The sequence below is a fragment of the Strix uralensis genome, chromosome 2 (genome assembly GCF_047716275.1).
Source record: "Strix uralensis isolate ZFMK-TIS-50842 chromosome 2, bStrUra1, whole genome shotgun sequence".
NCBI classification, from domain to species: domain Eukaryota; kingdom Metazoa; phylum Chordata; class Aves; order Strigiformes; family Strigidae; genus Strix; species Strix uralensis.
Genome location: NC_133973.1, coordinates 127,211,975 through 127,229,103, shown reverse-complemented (window position 1 = coordinate 127,229,103; position 17,129 = coordinate 127,211,975). Strand labels below are relative to the sequence as shown.

Sequence of the window (17,129 nt, the reverse complement as noted above, 5' to 3'; positions counted from 1 at the left end):
ACACAGGATTACTGAAGCATTTTGATCCGAATTTATAGCTTCATTTCCTAGAATAAAACTGCCTCTGAGTTGTGCTCACAGCTTCCTTTAAGTGCGGGGAAGAGGGGCTTGTCACAGGACAGCATCTCACTTCAGCAAGTAGATCAGAGACCTAAGTTACACTAATGTTACTTTTATTTCCTTAAAAAAAAATATCAAGGGCTGTATTCAAAATCACCTTTTTATTGCCACTTATACAGATTTAAATATTTAACATTCAGATAAACAACTATCTGTGTTTATGTAGTTTGTTATTAGTTACTTCACCATAAACTGGTAAAATCTTCCTTTCCAAGTTCTGGAAGATTCCTTCTGGCAGATCCTGAAGTATTCACTTTGCATGTTGGCATCTCATAGCAAAAAAAAAAAAATTCTTTGAGTGAACTATATAGTGTTTAATGAAAAAATTATTATACAGTGTAGGCTTTCACAATAAGTCACATTTTTTGCAAAATAATTTGAAGATTCCAAGTAAGACTTCTCTCTTTTATGCAAAAAATAAATATATCCTTTCTGAATCAAAGCACTTCATATGACATTAAGTACAAAGAAGAAATGTACTTCTTTGGAAGTTCTGAAATAGACAAGAGCTCATGGGAGCAACGTTATCCGTAACAGTGATAAAAGCTGGAAGCTGATTTTTTACAAATTTATAGCAGAACACGATTTCCTTTTACAATATAGAGCTTCAAACAGATTTAAGAAAAACACCATTTTAAAAGTCTGAAAGGCACATGAACTGGACCATAAAACGTACTGGCACATTCACTAATACGTTTTATGTTACATTCCTAAATAGAATCTGCAGGACCCTAACAAAGAGAAAGACTGAAAATACCAGCAAGTTCCTTTGTAGAGTAGTAAAAGGGTGGCAGAGAGTTCCTTTCGGCTTTTGATAAAATTATTAATACCTCAAAGCTATAAAGTCTGAAAAGCTGCATCATTCAGTTGTATTTGGACGAGTCGCTACGTAAACAAATACAACAATCAGCAGTACTACAACAGCCAGCGTGGGAAGCACGACGGTGGTGATTTGTTGCCGGGCCTCTTGCATTGCCTGTTTTCTCTCCTTTTTATCTTTGGAGGTCTCTTTTTTGGGTTTTCCTCTTAGCTGCCTCATCCTCCTCTCAGGATCTTGTTCACAGAAATGGGGGAGGAAAGGAGCTGAACAGCAGAAAATAGTCCAAGGTCTTCTGAAACAAGGGGTTGAAGAATTCCTTCTCTTTCAAGTGGCTGGCTGTGCAAGAAACTGCAAGAGAAGGAAAAAAGCAACTCTTCTGAGCAAGAGCGACACATATTCCAGTTATTAAAACTATTTGCAGCTCCACTTGGTAAATCTTTTATCTAACTGGCACCAATATCTATGAAGTTTCTTTTAAGGAAACGGAATCGCGGTGCGCTTGCTCAGCTCATCAGTAACACTTTCCCCATAAAAACTACAGCAGTTCATCACGGTGTGTTTATTTGTCCAAGAGCACCGAACTTGCACTCTGTTAAGCCAGAAACAAAGCCCAGCACCATACATTTTATCCTCCAAGGCAAAGAAGATAACACAGCTAAAGACTTAATGAAAATAATATGAATTAGTCTTGCGTCAGAGTACCAGCTGCCCCTGCTTGTAACAGCAGCAGGCTCCCAGCTAAAGGTCTGCAGCTCCCCACAAACCTGCAGAACAAGGGCGGGCAAGCACACACCCTGCCGTAAGGAAAAGCATTAGGCATTTATCATCCACACCAGGTACTGGAATAAAGGGTATTCTAACAGGAAGAAATGTGGGGAAAGAGCTGCTTAACTTATCCTTCTGGCCCTGCTGCCATAGAACAAAGTCTAAATCATAACATGACTCAGTGCTGTCACTCTTACTACAGCTGTCATTTTTATATGAAAAAGATCCCAAGTGATAACCAGCCTGCTTACAAATCACTGGTGTAGACAAGCAGTCATTAATAAGGTGGGTGCTCTGAAGTCTACTAGACCAATTTTTAAAAGCAGAAGTATCTATAAAGTGAGATTAACAAAGCCACTGCATGACATGAAAGCCTCTCTGAAATAAGGAGAATTAGCAGGTCCTTAATATTTCCATACCCTAAGTTTTTTTTGCCTCTAAGCTGCCTACAGCTGTGTAATTCACTGCCTGTGGGGGGAGGGAGGATGCCAACTGTTTGGCTACATCCTCTTAGCCACAACCTCTATTTCTGCAACAGCACAATATCTGGATACAGGCCAGATGGTATCTCAACACAGATATGGAGGGTAACAATTACTGATGTCAAATACTGAGTTGAAGTAAACTATGAACTGATGCTTTTCCATCACTCTGATATCCTCAGAATAAAACGTATTGTAGAAAGTAGTGGGTTAATGCAACGGCCTCTTCTCTCTCTCTCTTCTTTATATCAAAATATAAAGGTGATTTTAGCTTGCCGCTGTAGGTGAGGAGCATGTGTCAACAAGCAAAGCTGCAAATCTCACTCAGTTCATCACAGACATGATTTCCTCTTGATGTTTCTGTCATCTCTGGTCAATGTTACAGGTTGTCTTATGACTACTTTTTAAAAAAAAAAAAAGATGTTTTCACTGAATGTGTGATGCTTTCTGTTGGGAGTTAGCCCTCAACCTTATTTGTCAGCCTCACCACAGAAGCAAAACCAAACTAAAATGCTCATGTACAAAACAAAAATCAGCTACAGGTTATGTGCACCTACAACAGAGTGTTCCCCCCTTCTCGTAACAGCAGCAGCCTGCCTGCTCTGATTCTCATCCAGCTAATTAGGTTGGTGAGATATTGCATCAATTAGGGTAAAATGTGGAATAACTCTACTAATTTGAATTTACAGAAGTGAATAGAGCAACCATGTGGTACTGGGAAACTAATAGCAAATCAATGTGTCAGTATTTCTGTCTTTGCATGGTCCTTCCTGGTTATAATCTTAAAAAAAAAAAAAAAAAAGGCATGACAGGATCTCAGTGTTCAGCTGGATTCACTGATTCTGCATCCCATGCACACACATCTTTCAAGTAGTTGTTTCTTCTGATCATAAACTTTGCAAATTCAACCTGCACTCTGAAGCAAACACTTCATTTCAGTTTTGATAAAGCACAAAAGGGCAATTTTGGTGCCTGGAATGATTTTCAAAAGAGGAAACAATGAAGTTCAAGTCTGAGAAAGAACCCATTCCTTCTGCAAGCTGCAGCATGAGAATCGAAATACGTAGCACATTTAGAGAGACCAGAAGTGGTCAGTGAACTCCATAATGGGGAGGTAAATAGGAATTGGATGAAGCAACTACACACAATACCCTACTTCGTTTCTAAATTTTCATAACTGTTTCTTCTCAGCAAATCCTCAACTCGTCTTACTGATTCCGGGCAGAGTCTTTGGTATTCCATCTGCTGCAAGCTATGGGCTTCTGGTTTGTTTTGTTGTTTATCACTTCTCTAACTCCTGAACTGCCTCTGGGGCAAAAGAAATCTTTGTTTTACCCCTTCCATTTCTGTTCCCTCTCCTCCTGCTCTGGTCACAAGCTTTACTACCAAACTTTAGAAAAACTACTATGCAAAATTAAGTTTTACATTTGCCCTTTGAGATAATTAGACAACCAAAGCACTTCAGGCTACATTATTTTCATACTGTTTTCCGTCTCCACTGTTAACATACATCAGTGGGTTTTGTATCCAGATTACTCACAAGACCCAAGAAGTGATGGACAGTAAAAGCCTTTGGGACTTTCTGTGTACCATAGTAACAAACAGGAGTTGCCATGAAACCAGTCTCTCCAACAATAAATGTATGCCTTGCTCTACACAGCATCACTTGCTACTCAGACATTAAAAACATCAGGATGTTTTTTAAGTCTCTTTTGAATGAATATTTCATTCTGAAGCAAAATTATACCAAGTTAATTACATACACTAGCTAACATCTGATGGCTTAGTACAGAAAGCCTTCCCGCAAATGTCAGCACCACTTGAATTGCAAGCTGATGCTCTGCAGTTTGGGAATCTGGCATCAATCTCCAAATACATTTCCAATAGATTGGGTTACTTGGCTTTGTTACTGGCAGAGATGGCCTTGCGCAGAAACTGGTCCACAGTTTTCAGAGAAATGAGCCTTGGGGTTCATCTTAACTGAACCATAAAAATGGAAGCAGCGAAGCTCTGCAAGTTGCTGCCAGGCTCCTGCTGCCACGAGGAGCCCGGACACGCCTGCCAGTATTAGACAGTTGCTGCAAGAGACAACACTCCCCCACAGGAAAGGTCCAGGATGTTGTACATGCTGCTATGTTCGTGTTGGTATGAAAGAGCACTTAAAAACCAGTGCTCAGTTGCAGAAGACAAAATTCTACACCCCACATTGTGCAAATGGAGTAAGAGTGCCACTGCTATCTCCTTCTGCTGCCAAGCCTCTTACTGGCCACCTGTGGACTTCACTGGAAGGCAGGTGACTGCTGACAATTACAGCAAGGAAAAAACAGATACATGAAGTACAGCAAGTCAGTGCCAGGGTCTGGATTACAACGTTAGGGTCTCATTCCCTGTGCCATACACAGCCCATGAAAACAAATTATTCCACGTTACTGAGCTATACCCTCCTTCGGCCAGTAATCACCCTGCTTGTGCACTGGAAGGCTGAACTCAAGTGAAAAGAGGAAGGAAATAATATAGAATTGGGATGGGTGTAATTAACAGCCTAGTTAGCACTGCCCACTTAAAACATCTTAGAGCAAGTCGCTGTCAGAGGTCAATGAGAAAGTCATGTCCCACACATACTTCAATCTTGTGCAGACTCTAACCTTCATGACCAGCTAACCTCACTCTGCAGAAGAACTGGAAACTCACCTCTTCTCCTGAAACAGAAGCTTTGAGTCTCTTTTCCATTCCTAGTCTCCCCTGAACAGGAGAGGGCTCACCGCTGCAGACTGTATGCATCCTCCTAAGGCTGCTTCCCCTTTCTGTTAACTGCCCAACCTGGCCCAAGCGTCTGCCAAGGCTGGGCATGATCACCAAACTAATCCAACTACTGCTTTTACTGGAAAGTCCCCAACTTTCTCAACTGGGACATCTGTAGGAATAGCAGTAGAAGGGATTAAGACTCTAGCAAAAGTAGAACATCTGTAGTCCGCAACAGTGTGACAGGAGTCGTGGCACTAGCCAGACTGTAACTTCACCTTCCTTTTATGAATTATGCAATTTAAAATTTGATATTAAAATTACATGGGGTGAGATTATTTAAGTTCACTATAGCAAAGTCTCCCCCCAAAGCAGGAATGTGCTGGCTAGAAAGAACCATCTCAATTGCCAAGTCAAGAAAATGAGTGTTGACTTCATATATTGGTTTGAAACATCCATTTCACAGAGTCTACCTCTTCTCTCTGACACTGCAGGGCTCCAACTTGACACTGAAAAGCTAAGGTTTCAAGCAGAAAAAAACATTAAAAAGTTCAAGCTACTGAAGACAAGCCTAAAGATGTCATTCTTCAACATAACAAAAATTCGCAAATTTAGTACCCTGGCTTGACATCTAGAGCAATTACATTCCTCCTTGCCCATCATCCAAATTGCTTTTTATATATAAAAGTGCTCTTCATTCTACCTTCTGGGTTAAGTTACTCTGACTGTTTTTGCAGAGCTAACCTCAAAACCTAAAAGCATAAATCAGTGGACTTGCTGAAGTCATTCATACCAGTGCTGAAGCATTTGCCAACATCCTAAAGCAAGACAACTGTGGTTAAGCAGGGATAATTTTGTACCAGAAGGCTGTAAGTGAAACTTGTGGGGACTGCTATCCTTCAAAACATATCACAACGTTCCAACCAGAATTTATGGCAATCCACTGTCTCCTTTTTTTTGTAAAATTAACTCTGACCATTAGTAATTTGCAATTAAAAGCTCCTCACACCACACATGGCTATTCCTGCAAGCCAGGAACGGCAGCGCTGACTCCAGCTACACCAGCACTTGCAGAGTACTGCAGTTCTGCATCTCCTTCTACACGCTACACATGCACAAAAGGTTTTGTTTATCTGCACTTAGTATAATCACACGTCTAGACGTCTAAAGAAGTTATTATCACCAACCTTACAGCATGAATGTATTAGCCATGTTAAGCTGAGTAATTTTTCTCCAAATCCAAAATTACAAGTGTTTGTAAGCCAATTTGGATTAACCTGGCCTCATGATCCTGCTACTGAGCACGGTAACATTTCTGGAACAGCAAAACATCTTGAAATTCAAACAACCAATCTGACAAGAATTAATTTTTATCATTTAAATTTTCCCCTAGGGCCATGGATGTTACTAAGGCATTAAAAATAAAACCAAACAACAAACCAGCAGACAACCAGCACACACTGTATTCAAACTGCCTGCCAGCAGTAGGGGAAAAGAACACAGGACACCTAAGCAGACAATACTCTTAAGGTTATTTGAGCATTAAAAAGCCCCAAAACCAGTAGTTCCCAATCACCAGAGCACACCAGCAGAGTCAAGAACTAAAACCAACAAACTTATCAGCTTGTTACTTGTTTTTGCTACTGGGATGACTGTTTAGGGCACTGCAGCTGGAGCTGCTGTAAGGAGGCTGGAAGAAGAGTTGAGTATGGAAAGAGGCTGCAGTGGGGACCCAAAGGGCAAGAGGAAGCCTGGTTAGCAGGGAAGCACTCAGCGGTCACTAAAACAGGAGCACACCCCAGCTTCGTGATAAAGACCACCCTTCCCAGCAGTGAAAATGGATTGCTCCTTGCTGTGCTGCCATGGTCCCAGCAGAATGAACACAGCAGCTCTGGGCTGCCAGGAGCGGCTGTGCAGGATCTCCTACACAAAAAGCTTTACTCCTCCTCCCTTACCTCACACAGCTTCAACTTCACTGCGGCCAAGCCTGTGGTCACCACAAGGAGATGGCAGCTCCTGACAGAGCAGAAGGAAACCTGATGTGCTGCCCCAGCCAGCACAGGGAGCCCAGGACCAACACATTGCTGAAGTAATGTCATTCTTACTTGTACCCTTAATTAAAGTTGGGTCTAATCAACACATACATGTTATTTCATACCTTTGAAACCATGCAAATGTTCTGGGCTTTTTTAATAAATTATCGAACTGCATGTAATACTGTTACACAAACCCTGGGTACTATGTAATAAAGGACAAGACTTGTTTTAGGCTACTTTTTCTATCATTACTCTATAACTGATTTTACCTTGAAGTGAAATACCACATTTTGGATGAGGAATTTTCTTTCCTGCAGCTCTAAGGTCTGGCCATTCTAGAGTAGCATCAGCAAGGTCACCAATTTCAAGGTGATTTGGCCAGCTTAGAAATGCAGCTGAAAGAGAATTTTAAGGAAGTATTTCAGTAGGAGCTTGGGACAGATTTACAAACAGGAATACTTGTGCACGGAGCTCTAGATGGAGTCCCCAGAGACCTCAGTTTTGCACGGAGCCTCTTCATCTACCCAGGTCCAACTCTGTCCCTTGTTTTTTCCCTTGTGTTTCAGTTTTGGCAGGTGTAAGAGATAAAAATAACAATCCTTAGATCTTCTCTGAAGAACACCTTCATCCCTTTGGGTGGCTGCTACCTGGGTAAGATTTGCAGGAGCACTTAGAGCAGTTTACACCCAACTCCCACACCGAGACAGAACCTAAACCTGCTCCTGTGTTTGTGTCAAATGCATTAATCACCTAATGCCTTGCGAACCTGGCTCTGAGGAAGGAACATTAAAAAAACAAAACAAAAAAAACCCACAAAAAAACCCCATTGTAACAGTTTTTATGCAACTGCAGTAGTGATTGTCCAGCACTATTTCCATCACATTCAAGCATAATTATTACACTCCATTTTATACACTAAATGTAAAATGATAGTTTAAAAAAAAAAAATCTTCATTATTTGACAGGCTCTACAGGAGCAAAATGTTCTGTGTAATCACTTGTGTGGGTGACAAAGATGGATAGAGCAGAGATTTGCCAATTTGACTAAGAAAGCTGAACCCTAAAGAGCAAGCCTGCCCAGAGGATTAACAAAACAATAATCCCAGTCACATCCTCCCTCCCTCTCCCCAAAACTCCCCAGCCAACCCACTTTCAGCAACACAAAATTGGCCCCATGGTGAAGTGAATGTTCCAGTTGCAGGACAGTTCCTTTTGGTACTGAAACACAACTGGTGTGTGACCACTAACAAGGGGAAATGATTATCTCCTGCTTAAAAAAGAAACTTTTAATTTGTATAAGCCATCCCCCTAATGAAACACAAGCAACCTAAGCATGCAAGGACTCTGCATGAACAGCCACACAAATAATTGGCTTCTGCACTATCAAATGCTCTGGGTCACCCAGCTTGTTACTTTTAAACAGAAGTTGCAGAGCAGAATTGATGCATACCTGAAGATAATGCTTGCAATGGTAAATTTGAGATCTTCATGTTTTGGTGACACTATCTGTCATGATTTCAGAGTGCGCTAAAAACGAAGAAAAGCATTAAGAGAAAATTGTTTGCTCTGTGAAAAATGGATTTTCACATTACCACATGTGGCCAATTCTTAATATAATAAAAATTTACCTCAGTCTATTTGACTGTAGCAAGGAATTATGATTAGCAAATCAAAACAACCTTGTTTTCAAGGGTAAAAGCTTTTAATTACACGCATAACAATATGGAACTATTAAGATGCTGTTTGAAGTCAGTTTAACATTATCTTTTAGTGAGGGGTGGTGGCTTTTCTTCCAAATTACAGACCTAAATCTGAATTGACCCATCATTACTGCAACATCACATTTACTGTAAATGTAGCTTTGAGAGTCTCAAAACTACTCACAGCATTTGGAAAATGAAAGCCAGCACTGAATGCTGCCAGAAAGTCAGAGAGAGCAAGGCTGCCGAAGCAGAAAGCTATTTCAATATGATTTTCACAATTCTGAGGGCTTGGATATAGCCAGTAATCTGAATTAGAAACAAAAAGCCATGATCTCTGCATCTGGGAAGGCACTGTTAAACAGAGATGAGGTGATGGTATTTTTGGCGCATACATGTTGCAGTACAATCCTATCTGCCCTGAATGCAGCAATTCAATTAAAAAAAATAAATAAAAAGGCAAGTCCTTTTGCTCCACGAACAGATGGATAAATAACTCGTATTTTTCTTTGTAGATAAAGAAGCAGCATCAAGACAACTTTTGCAACAGGCAGTCCAATGAAGAAATGCAACTAATGTTTACTGAAAACACAAGAAAAACAAACACGTAATTTCTGTCACTGCATGAATTCAATTCCTAGGGGAGGCTGTAAAAGAGCTTGCCATTCTCCATCTATACAGATGATCTTGCGCATAAATGCAGTAAAGCACAACACCTAGCATACGACTATATTATGTGTTTGCTCAGCTGTTTTCTTAAAAAGTGATTTTCTCAGCTGTTCCTGACAAGACTCCTTTGGATACAAAACATTTATCTTTCCAGTGTATTTACGGAAATTCACTCCGTTTCTAAAAAGCAACACTAAATAAATAAATAAAAATAAGTCATTGGTGTCAGAGCTCCTCAAAATTTGTGTTGCTTTCCCAGACCAACCCAATGGCATCTGCAAGAAGGTGCAGCAATAGGAATCTGGTGTGAAAAAAAAATTCTGTTTTCCAGTGCAGCTGCGTCAGGGTCACAAGCCCACCAAGACCTGGACTGTCGCTGCTAACTCACACCACAGGCTGAACAGTCACCAGAGGGTAGCAGCACTCATCCTCTGAGCTGATGATGACCTAGATGGGAAACACACTTTTCCTACGATCCAGCGTGCGGTCTCGTTGCGTGCGGTCTCGTTGTTACTTCTCCCGTTCAAACTACCGGGTTCCCAACACAGTCCCTCTGTGAGACAGCATCACTATAAACGTCTTTGAAACAGATCCCCGAGACACACACCAGGCAGAACACCAGCAAGTCCAAAGCCTGATGTTACAGTTTTGTAATGCAAACAGGAGAGTTGAGGGACTCTCGCTGCTTTTCATTGCAATTCTACTGTCATTAAAACTTTGGCACTGAAAATTGAGTCCAGGCTAAAGCTTGGCAGGCAAAAAATCCATGCCCACAGTAAGAACAGATTGTTAAATCTAAAAACCACAAAAAACACAAAGGCAAGAGATGAGCCTGGGGCAGCAGGGGCGCGTGCACACACGCGTGTGTTTGCACCAGAGACAGGAATGAACAATGGATAGTGACCAACAGAAGAAAAAAGCTGAAAGAATAGCTCCCAAGGTACCAGGGCAACATCCAGAAACAGCACGTGTGCTTCCTGACCACAAGACAGTCTGTGTATGCTGCACTCAAACTATTTCTGAAACAGTTTGTTTCTTCAGAGGCATGAAGAGAAATCTCCCTCTTCTAGCTCAAGATACAGCAGTATCTGCCAGAGCAGAAAGCAAAACAGATGTGTACCTGGACTCCTGAAACTGTCCTGAGACAGTCCTGCAGGGGAAAATAGACAGCGCTGCACCGACAGTGGCACTCACCATTTTATTTTATGAAGTAACTTGGAGGCATTCACAGATTTAAAGCAAACTGGATGCAATGCCAGAGCATGCTGAATGATGGGTTCAGATCTCAAACTCATCCCCTTCAGGGCTTGTCTGAAGTTCTGGTTTTTCAAGCTTTTCTTGGCACAGATGGTTTTCCAGTAGGAGACTGAGGAAAGACTGCTGGCACCATGCCTGTCTCTCCCTGCTTGTACACGTGCCAGGGGAGGGCTGCATGACACTGGAGAGTAACTAAATCACACAGAAATCAACCCAAATACAATCATTTAAGTGGGTGCCTGTGTTACTCCCTTGTTTTCCAAGCGGGGCAGGTGTTTCAGAGCTTATGCAATGCTGCTGCCATTTGGCAGATTCCATTCCCACCTCTGTTGCCTTCTACAGGCTCTCATTTGATCCAGGTAATCAAGATATCAATGAATGAAATAAAAAGCTCCACCTTACACTGGAATGGCACCACAGGTTTAGGCTAGAGCTCTTCCTCCAGCAGCCAGAAATCTGCACCTTTCCCAAAATCCTTTCAAATCACAGAAATGTCTCAACATCAGCGTGACAACAATGCAATCAGGACACTGGTTTTGGGGGGGAAGGAAAGATAAGACTTGCAACACAGGATGGGTGGGGAGTTTTTTCTTCCTATCACCGGTCTCATTAAAATCTCATTCTGTTTACTCCCCAGCTTAAACCTGAAGTCTTATTACATTTCACTAAACAATCCCACATTATAATAAAGCAGCAGGCTTTCCTGCCATGATTGATAGACTCTGTTTGCAATTATTTAAGGAGAAGGCACAAAATTACATACAGCTGGATTAGGTTGATCAAATCCCTGTTAGTGTCTGTCAGTATACACAAAATAAGACAGTGTGACATTAATGCAAACTAATTTAAATGCAGAAAGTTTAATTAAGACTTAATAAAATTACAGAGACAGAAAGAAAAAACGTTTTGCACAGTCTAACCGAAGGGAGTTTCCCAGCAAAGCCACCCTCTAAACACAAGCCCTGTTTTGCCTAATCAGTTCTGCAACACTGGTTTTCGCACCAGCTATTTATGTACTCCTATTACAGTCCTACTGCCAGGACTTTGCACCAGCTCAAACACTCGGAAGCAAAAACAAATGCTATGGAGCCGTGTGTGTAACAAAGTCGGTTACGAGCAAGCCCAGGTAGTCAGAGAAGAATGTCTCAGAAGTTCCTCTGCAACATTCAGCAAACAGCTATCGATCAGTCCCATAGTTCAACCACTGTAAAGTACAAGTTTAAATCACTTACCAAGACCAAAACATTACATCCCCCTACGTAACAGTATTCATATTGTCCCTTCTCATTTATTCCTGTACAGCCTCCCTTTCCACTTGGGTTATTTTTAGAGGAATCCGCTACATTCACAGTGCTCTCAGAGAGCACAACGATACACAATTGTGCATTAACTCCAGTAAACTTAGCGCAAGATACCAGCTTCATTCCCTGCTGAACAGATCCAAACTTTTCCAAGGGTAGCCATGCTCGTGCACTAAGTCGTCCTTTTCATGCGACTCATAAGCATATGGATGCAACTGAATTCCTAACCACAGGTAACATACATCAAATGCTTTGTATGGCATACAAGCCACTTTAGCTCATATAAGCCCATACACAGTGCCAAGGAGATCTGGGCACAGAGTCCAGGAGTCCTGCTGTCCATACGCATTCCCTTTCCCCTTTCACTCTGTGTTAATGACTCTCTGTTCTGCCTGTGCACGTTGTCACCATTTCTAACCTAGACACCTTCACTGTTTGCATGCCAGGCATCTTCCAAGAGAGTAACTAACTGAGATGAGAAGGGTGCAGGACACTGTGCCACCACAAACCTCCTCTCCACCAGCACGCGTGCTTGTGCTTCACTACATTAAAAAGTAGGATCTCAGATCTCACGCAGGGCGATTCGCTGCTCCCCAAAGCACCTATTTTCCCACGCTACAATTTCCTGGTATGCTCCCTGACAAATTAAATCAATTTCAGTATCTCATTAAAGAAAAAAACCTTGCAGATTTTGATTCATTTTTAATAGGTCTCTGCCAGTTGAGCCTGCTGCTCTGATCTGGTTTTCTCAACGATTTGTTACCTGCTCTGCTCAGCCACCTCTCTGCAGAGGCCCTACAGCATTTCAAGAATTTTAGAAAATGCTGAACAACATACAGGATCCTCACCAGAGTATTATCCAAAAAGGCAGCAAAAATTCTGAATGAGTCCATTTCCCAAACATGAACATTTCCTGCAGAATTAGTTTTTGTCAGCTGGGGGAAGGGGAAAATGGAAACAAGGAAAAACTTGAAAAACATAAGTGCTAGAAAGGATTACAGTGCAATCTCCTGGAAAATATATTAAAATTCAATACTGTATTAAAACAGACCAAAAAAATGAAGCCCTCCCCCGTTCAATCACATCCCTCCAAAGCTCTCAGCCAACCTCTCTATGCTAGAGACAAATCACTGTTAGATAACCTTTTTTGAACAAGTCTATCATTTATTCTAGTTTATGTTCCGTTTCCTTTGGCAGCACAGCTATTTAAGTCACCCTTCTAATCCAGAGCCTCTGGTAATTTTTCTTTTCTGTTCCACTGCAATTCTTCAAAGCATCATAAAGGCAAATTTAATAAGCACCTCAATTTGTATTGCTTTCTATTTATAATACTGCAAGCACCTGCTGCTGCTGAGATCTAAGCAGGTATCTTTCTTACTTTGTATAGATTAATTCAGATTAATCTTAATAGTTTCATATTTTAAAGCAATTTCAAGAAACACTGCTCCAAGCTGTTGGGTGGGTTGGTTGGGGTTTTTTTTGTCTTTGCAGGTTTGGGGTTTTTTTTGTATTGAGGGGGGTTTTTTGGTTGGTTTTGTGGTGCAGTTGTTTCTCCCCCACCCTCTATTTTTATTAAGATGCTGTTGACCACCTCTTAAAAACACAACTCCTTTTGCTTCATTGCTCACATCAGCCACATCCAGTAGTAAGTTTTCTGATGTATTCAGTAGATCCCTCTTGTCAATGCAACAGCAGGCATCCAACAATCAAACCACTTCCAGTTGTACCCTGAACCCTTAACAGCAGAAGTCAAGTCAGTCCTGGGGCCCATGGACAGTTTGGGAACTGTGGGTGTGCAGGGAATGGGTGTTTAAAGGCGCCTGCCCATGACCCAGCAGACGTAGGGTTTGGATCATGTATTATTTGACCTTTTCTCAAAACAGGAATATATTAGTTTTTAATCTTATCAAAGTTCCTGTGAACACCAAGTGACAGCTAAGGCTGCACAGTACAGAAGTTAAGTCCTACGTCTGACCTTTCAGAGGGGCTGAGGAATCGTGTCCTTAGACGTCTCTTAAGTCTGTCTGCCACAGCTTACGGACAGAATATTAATGGCTGCGCCCTGGGCTGCGGACATCCTGGTATCTACAACATCAACACCAACTGCTTTTGCCATTATTTCATTTGAAAAGACCACAGATAGCAAGTTTAATGCAGTGGGGCAAAAACCAAAAAAATAAAAATTGTGATGCAGTGCAAGTAGGGGAGTGAGATAATGAAGCCCAGACAGAAAGAGCAGGAAAACCCCCTTAGTGTGCAAGAAAGGAAGTGAAACAAAAGGAAAGAGAAACCAATGCGTGGAAGAAAAGCTGCTTGGAAGTGAAATAAAGACTGAAAGGAGTGGATGGAAGAGTCAACCTGTCAGAGAAGACGGACATCAATTATCAGTCTCACCTCTGCACTGTGTTTATTTACTCTTCATGGCTGACTAAAGAGCTTTGTACTTCTCATCCATCTCCTATCTATGTATTTAGGTGTGGTATAGCACACTCCTCCACAACCAGCAAGGAGATCTCAGGGAAGACTTCACAGGACATTCTGAGAACAATTTCATCTCAAGAGTGACTCATAATGCCTCAATCCTACTCCAGAGGGATGCTGTACTATTTGCCTCTGCAGTATTTAATATGGGCTTTATAGGGGTAGGATTTTAAGTACTCCCATTAAAAACACTCATCTTTCTCAACAAAAGAAAGTCTTCTTACTATTTTTATTCACCCCAATCTTGCCAAGATTGTCGTTAACTTCATGGGAAAAGCATGCTCATAAATGCATAAAACAAAGTTTTAAAAACTCTTTTTAACTGTATTTGTTGAAAAATTAAGCAAATGAAGAGGCTCAGAGACACAGGAGAACATCATTGTAAGGTACTCAGTATTATGCCCTCCTCTTACTTATCTATCAACAACAAAAGCTCAATACAGCCATTATCTTGGGAATCCATGGATTTTTAACTTTCTATTAACATGAGAGAGATGACAGTACAGATTTCCTCAGAAAATAAATGAGGCACAGGGACCTTGCATGTCATTTAAAAAGAGGAGATGTCATAGATCTTTTCAGCCTCTAGCTGCAGGTTCCAAATTACCGTCCGAAACATCTGTAACCTTCATGCATTCTCATCCTCTTCCACAATTATTTCTTATCACATGGGGAGGTTTTGAACTTTTGCAACAGCTATATTGAGTAAATCAGCTATAAACAGACATGCTATAGATACTCCAAGCTGATAGCTAATCGTGATTTTTAGTCTTTCAAGCGAATAGGACAACTTAAAATGGCAAACATTGCTCTATCTACCCATCCATAAATTAGGAGTGACAATAGCAGATTATTACTCATTCACTCAGAGCATTTGTTTGGCCCTGAGAGAACTGGCTTTATTCCAAGAGCTGGCAAACATTGGTTAATATACATGTAAATGTTTTATTTCTCTCAGAGTAGGCAATTTCACAAAATGAGATACCGAATTAAAGACAACCCTAGTTTTTCTGCTGATGCCTGTCTCAGATGCAGTGCTGCTGAAAGCCTTTGCAAGCTTTTTCACACCAAGTCAACAGGGAAAAAGCCACCTTTTCTTTTGAGAGTGAGACAGTTTCACTGTGGAAACATGAAAGCTTTTATATAAATATTAATCATCAAAGTTGTCCTGGAGTTAAGTGGATGGAGACTGGCTTATATAAGGTTGCAGTACTGACTTGGTAATAGTGAGATGTACTGAAATGGTTTTGCAAACGCTGCTCCGAACAGGCTGTTCCTCAGTACAAGAGCTGTGGTGCCAGAAGTAGATTCAGCGACCCCAATATTTAATCTGCGGATACTATAAAATAGCACTTCACTCCTAAGAGTGAAGAAGGGGCATTTTGCCCTCTGAATTTTCTAGTAAAGGAAAATGTTAGTTTCCACAAAAACTGCAACTAATTTGAACTGGGAGGAGGAAAGGAGACTAAGAGAAGGGATGGAGGATCCACAGAGAGTCAAATAAACCAAATATCCAGACAGAAAACAAGGCAGTGGTTTAACAGAGCCTCTTACTAGCCAGTCCAGAACCTAAATATTCTAAATAAAGCCAAGTGTAATGCAACCATGGGCTCTCCAAAAACCAAGAGAATCAACAAGCACATTCTGTGCATTTGAAGGCGAGCGAGGACAGTACAAACCACCTCCAGCAGGACCCTGAGAACCATCTTCTTCCTACAAAGGGCTAGAGATATCAGAAGATAACTAGATCTACTTACTCCTCCTATGATACAGGCCATCCACCATTGCTCACCCCTCTGTCCAACAGAGAAGTGAGAATTTTTTTCACAAATTAACCGAGCCTTGAAACTCGAACTACAACCACTAAGCAGATTTTTGAGAAGGGGAAGGGAGCAGCACAGCCTTTTATCTATTGTACTGTATCATATGTATCATCTGAACTTCCTTGAGGTCGAGCTAAAGTTTCAATCAACTGGGCATGCTAGCAACAGGTCAAAATTGTTCATAAACCTCTAGACAGAAATGACACAATATTAATATATTTCAAAATAGCAACTTTAGAATGGAATACAAAATAAGGTAGAAAGCACTGGCTAAGATCACAGTAACTTAATGGAACCCAAGAGCAAAAAGTGTACAGCAGTTAAAAAAACAACCATCAGGACAGCCACAGTCAAAATTCACCTCCTTCAAGTGAAAGGAAAGATGGAAGATGAACAAACACTGATGGAAAGCAAGAACTACCAACGAAGACACCTTCAAAAGATACAGGACTAGGTACACGTGGGCAGACCTGAGAGAAGTTCAGTTCCCATCTGACAACTTGCCTCTGTTGCTACTACAGCGCTCCACAGGCTTCAGCCAGGTCTCTCCATGGACATAAACATCTGTGGGTATGGAGTGGACAGCAGATCTGTATTTTATGGAGCTAAATACATCAAAGACTGCTGGCATTAGAATTGCTCTTCCTCACATTCTCCATTTTAACAGGAAAACAATTTGGACCTTAGAGGGTATTACATTAACTATAGGTACTTTTAAAATCTTTTTCATGTTTTCTTCCCAAAATTATATGGATTTTCTTTTTTAACCTGCAGAAAATTACAGAGATGATTACCACTGGAGCAAGCACACTGTCTAGTACTTGACAATACTTTGCTTTGAACCTTGAACTTAATGCTGCACTTTTCAGTGCTGCTTTCACACAAAGCACACTCTCTCTCCTCTTGTATGCTACTGCTTACATGACACTTTTA

At 41.1% G+C, this 17,129-nt stretch overlaps 1 protein-coding gene across 4 annotated transcripts in view; it reads right to left on the bottom strand.

Moving 5' to 3' along the window:
- Positions 1-202: 202 nt before the first annotated feature.
- SMCO4 (single-pass membrane protein with coiled-coil domains 4) overlaps positions 203-17,129 on the bottom strand; it is a 29,354-nt gene continuing 12,427 nt past the window's right edge. For 3 of the 4 annotated variants that reach the window (XM_074861051.1, XM_074861052.1, XM_074861054.1), the window contains one exon: positions 203-1,288. In XM_074861051.1, coding sequence (XP_074717152.1) covers positions 980-1,159 — 180 coding nt within the window. In that variant the 5' untranslated portion in view covers positions 1,160-1,288 and the 3' untranslated portion in view covers positions 203-979. Of the gene's footprint in view, positions 1,289-8,415; positions 8,434-17,129 lie in introns of those variants that run through there. The other variant, XM_074861055.1, reaches the window with a different exon arrangement.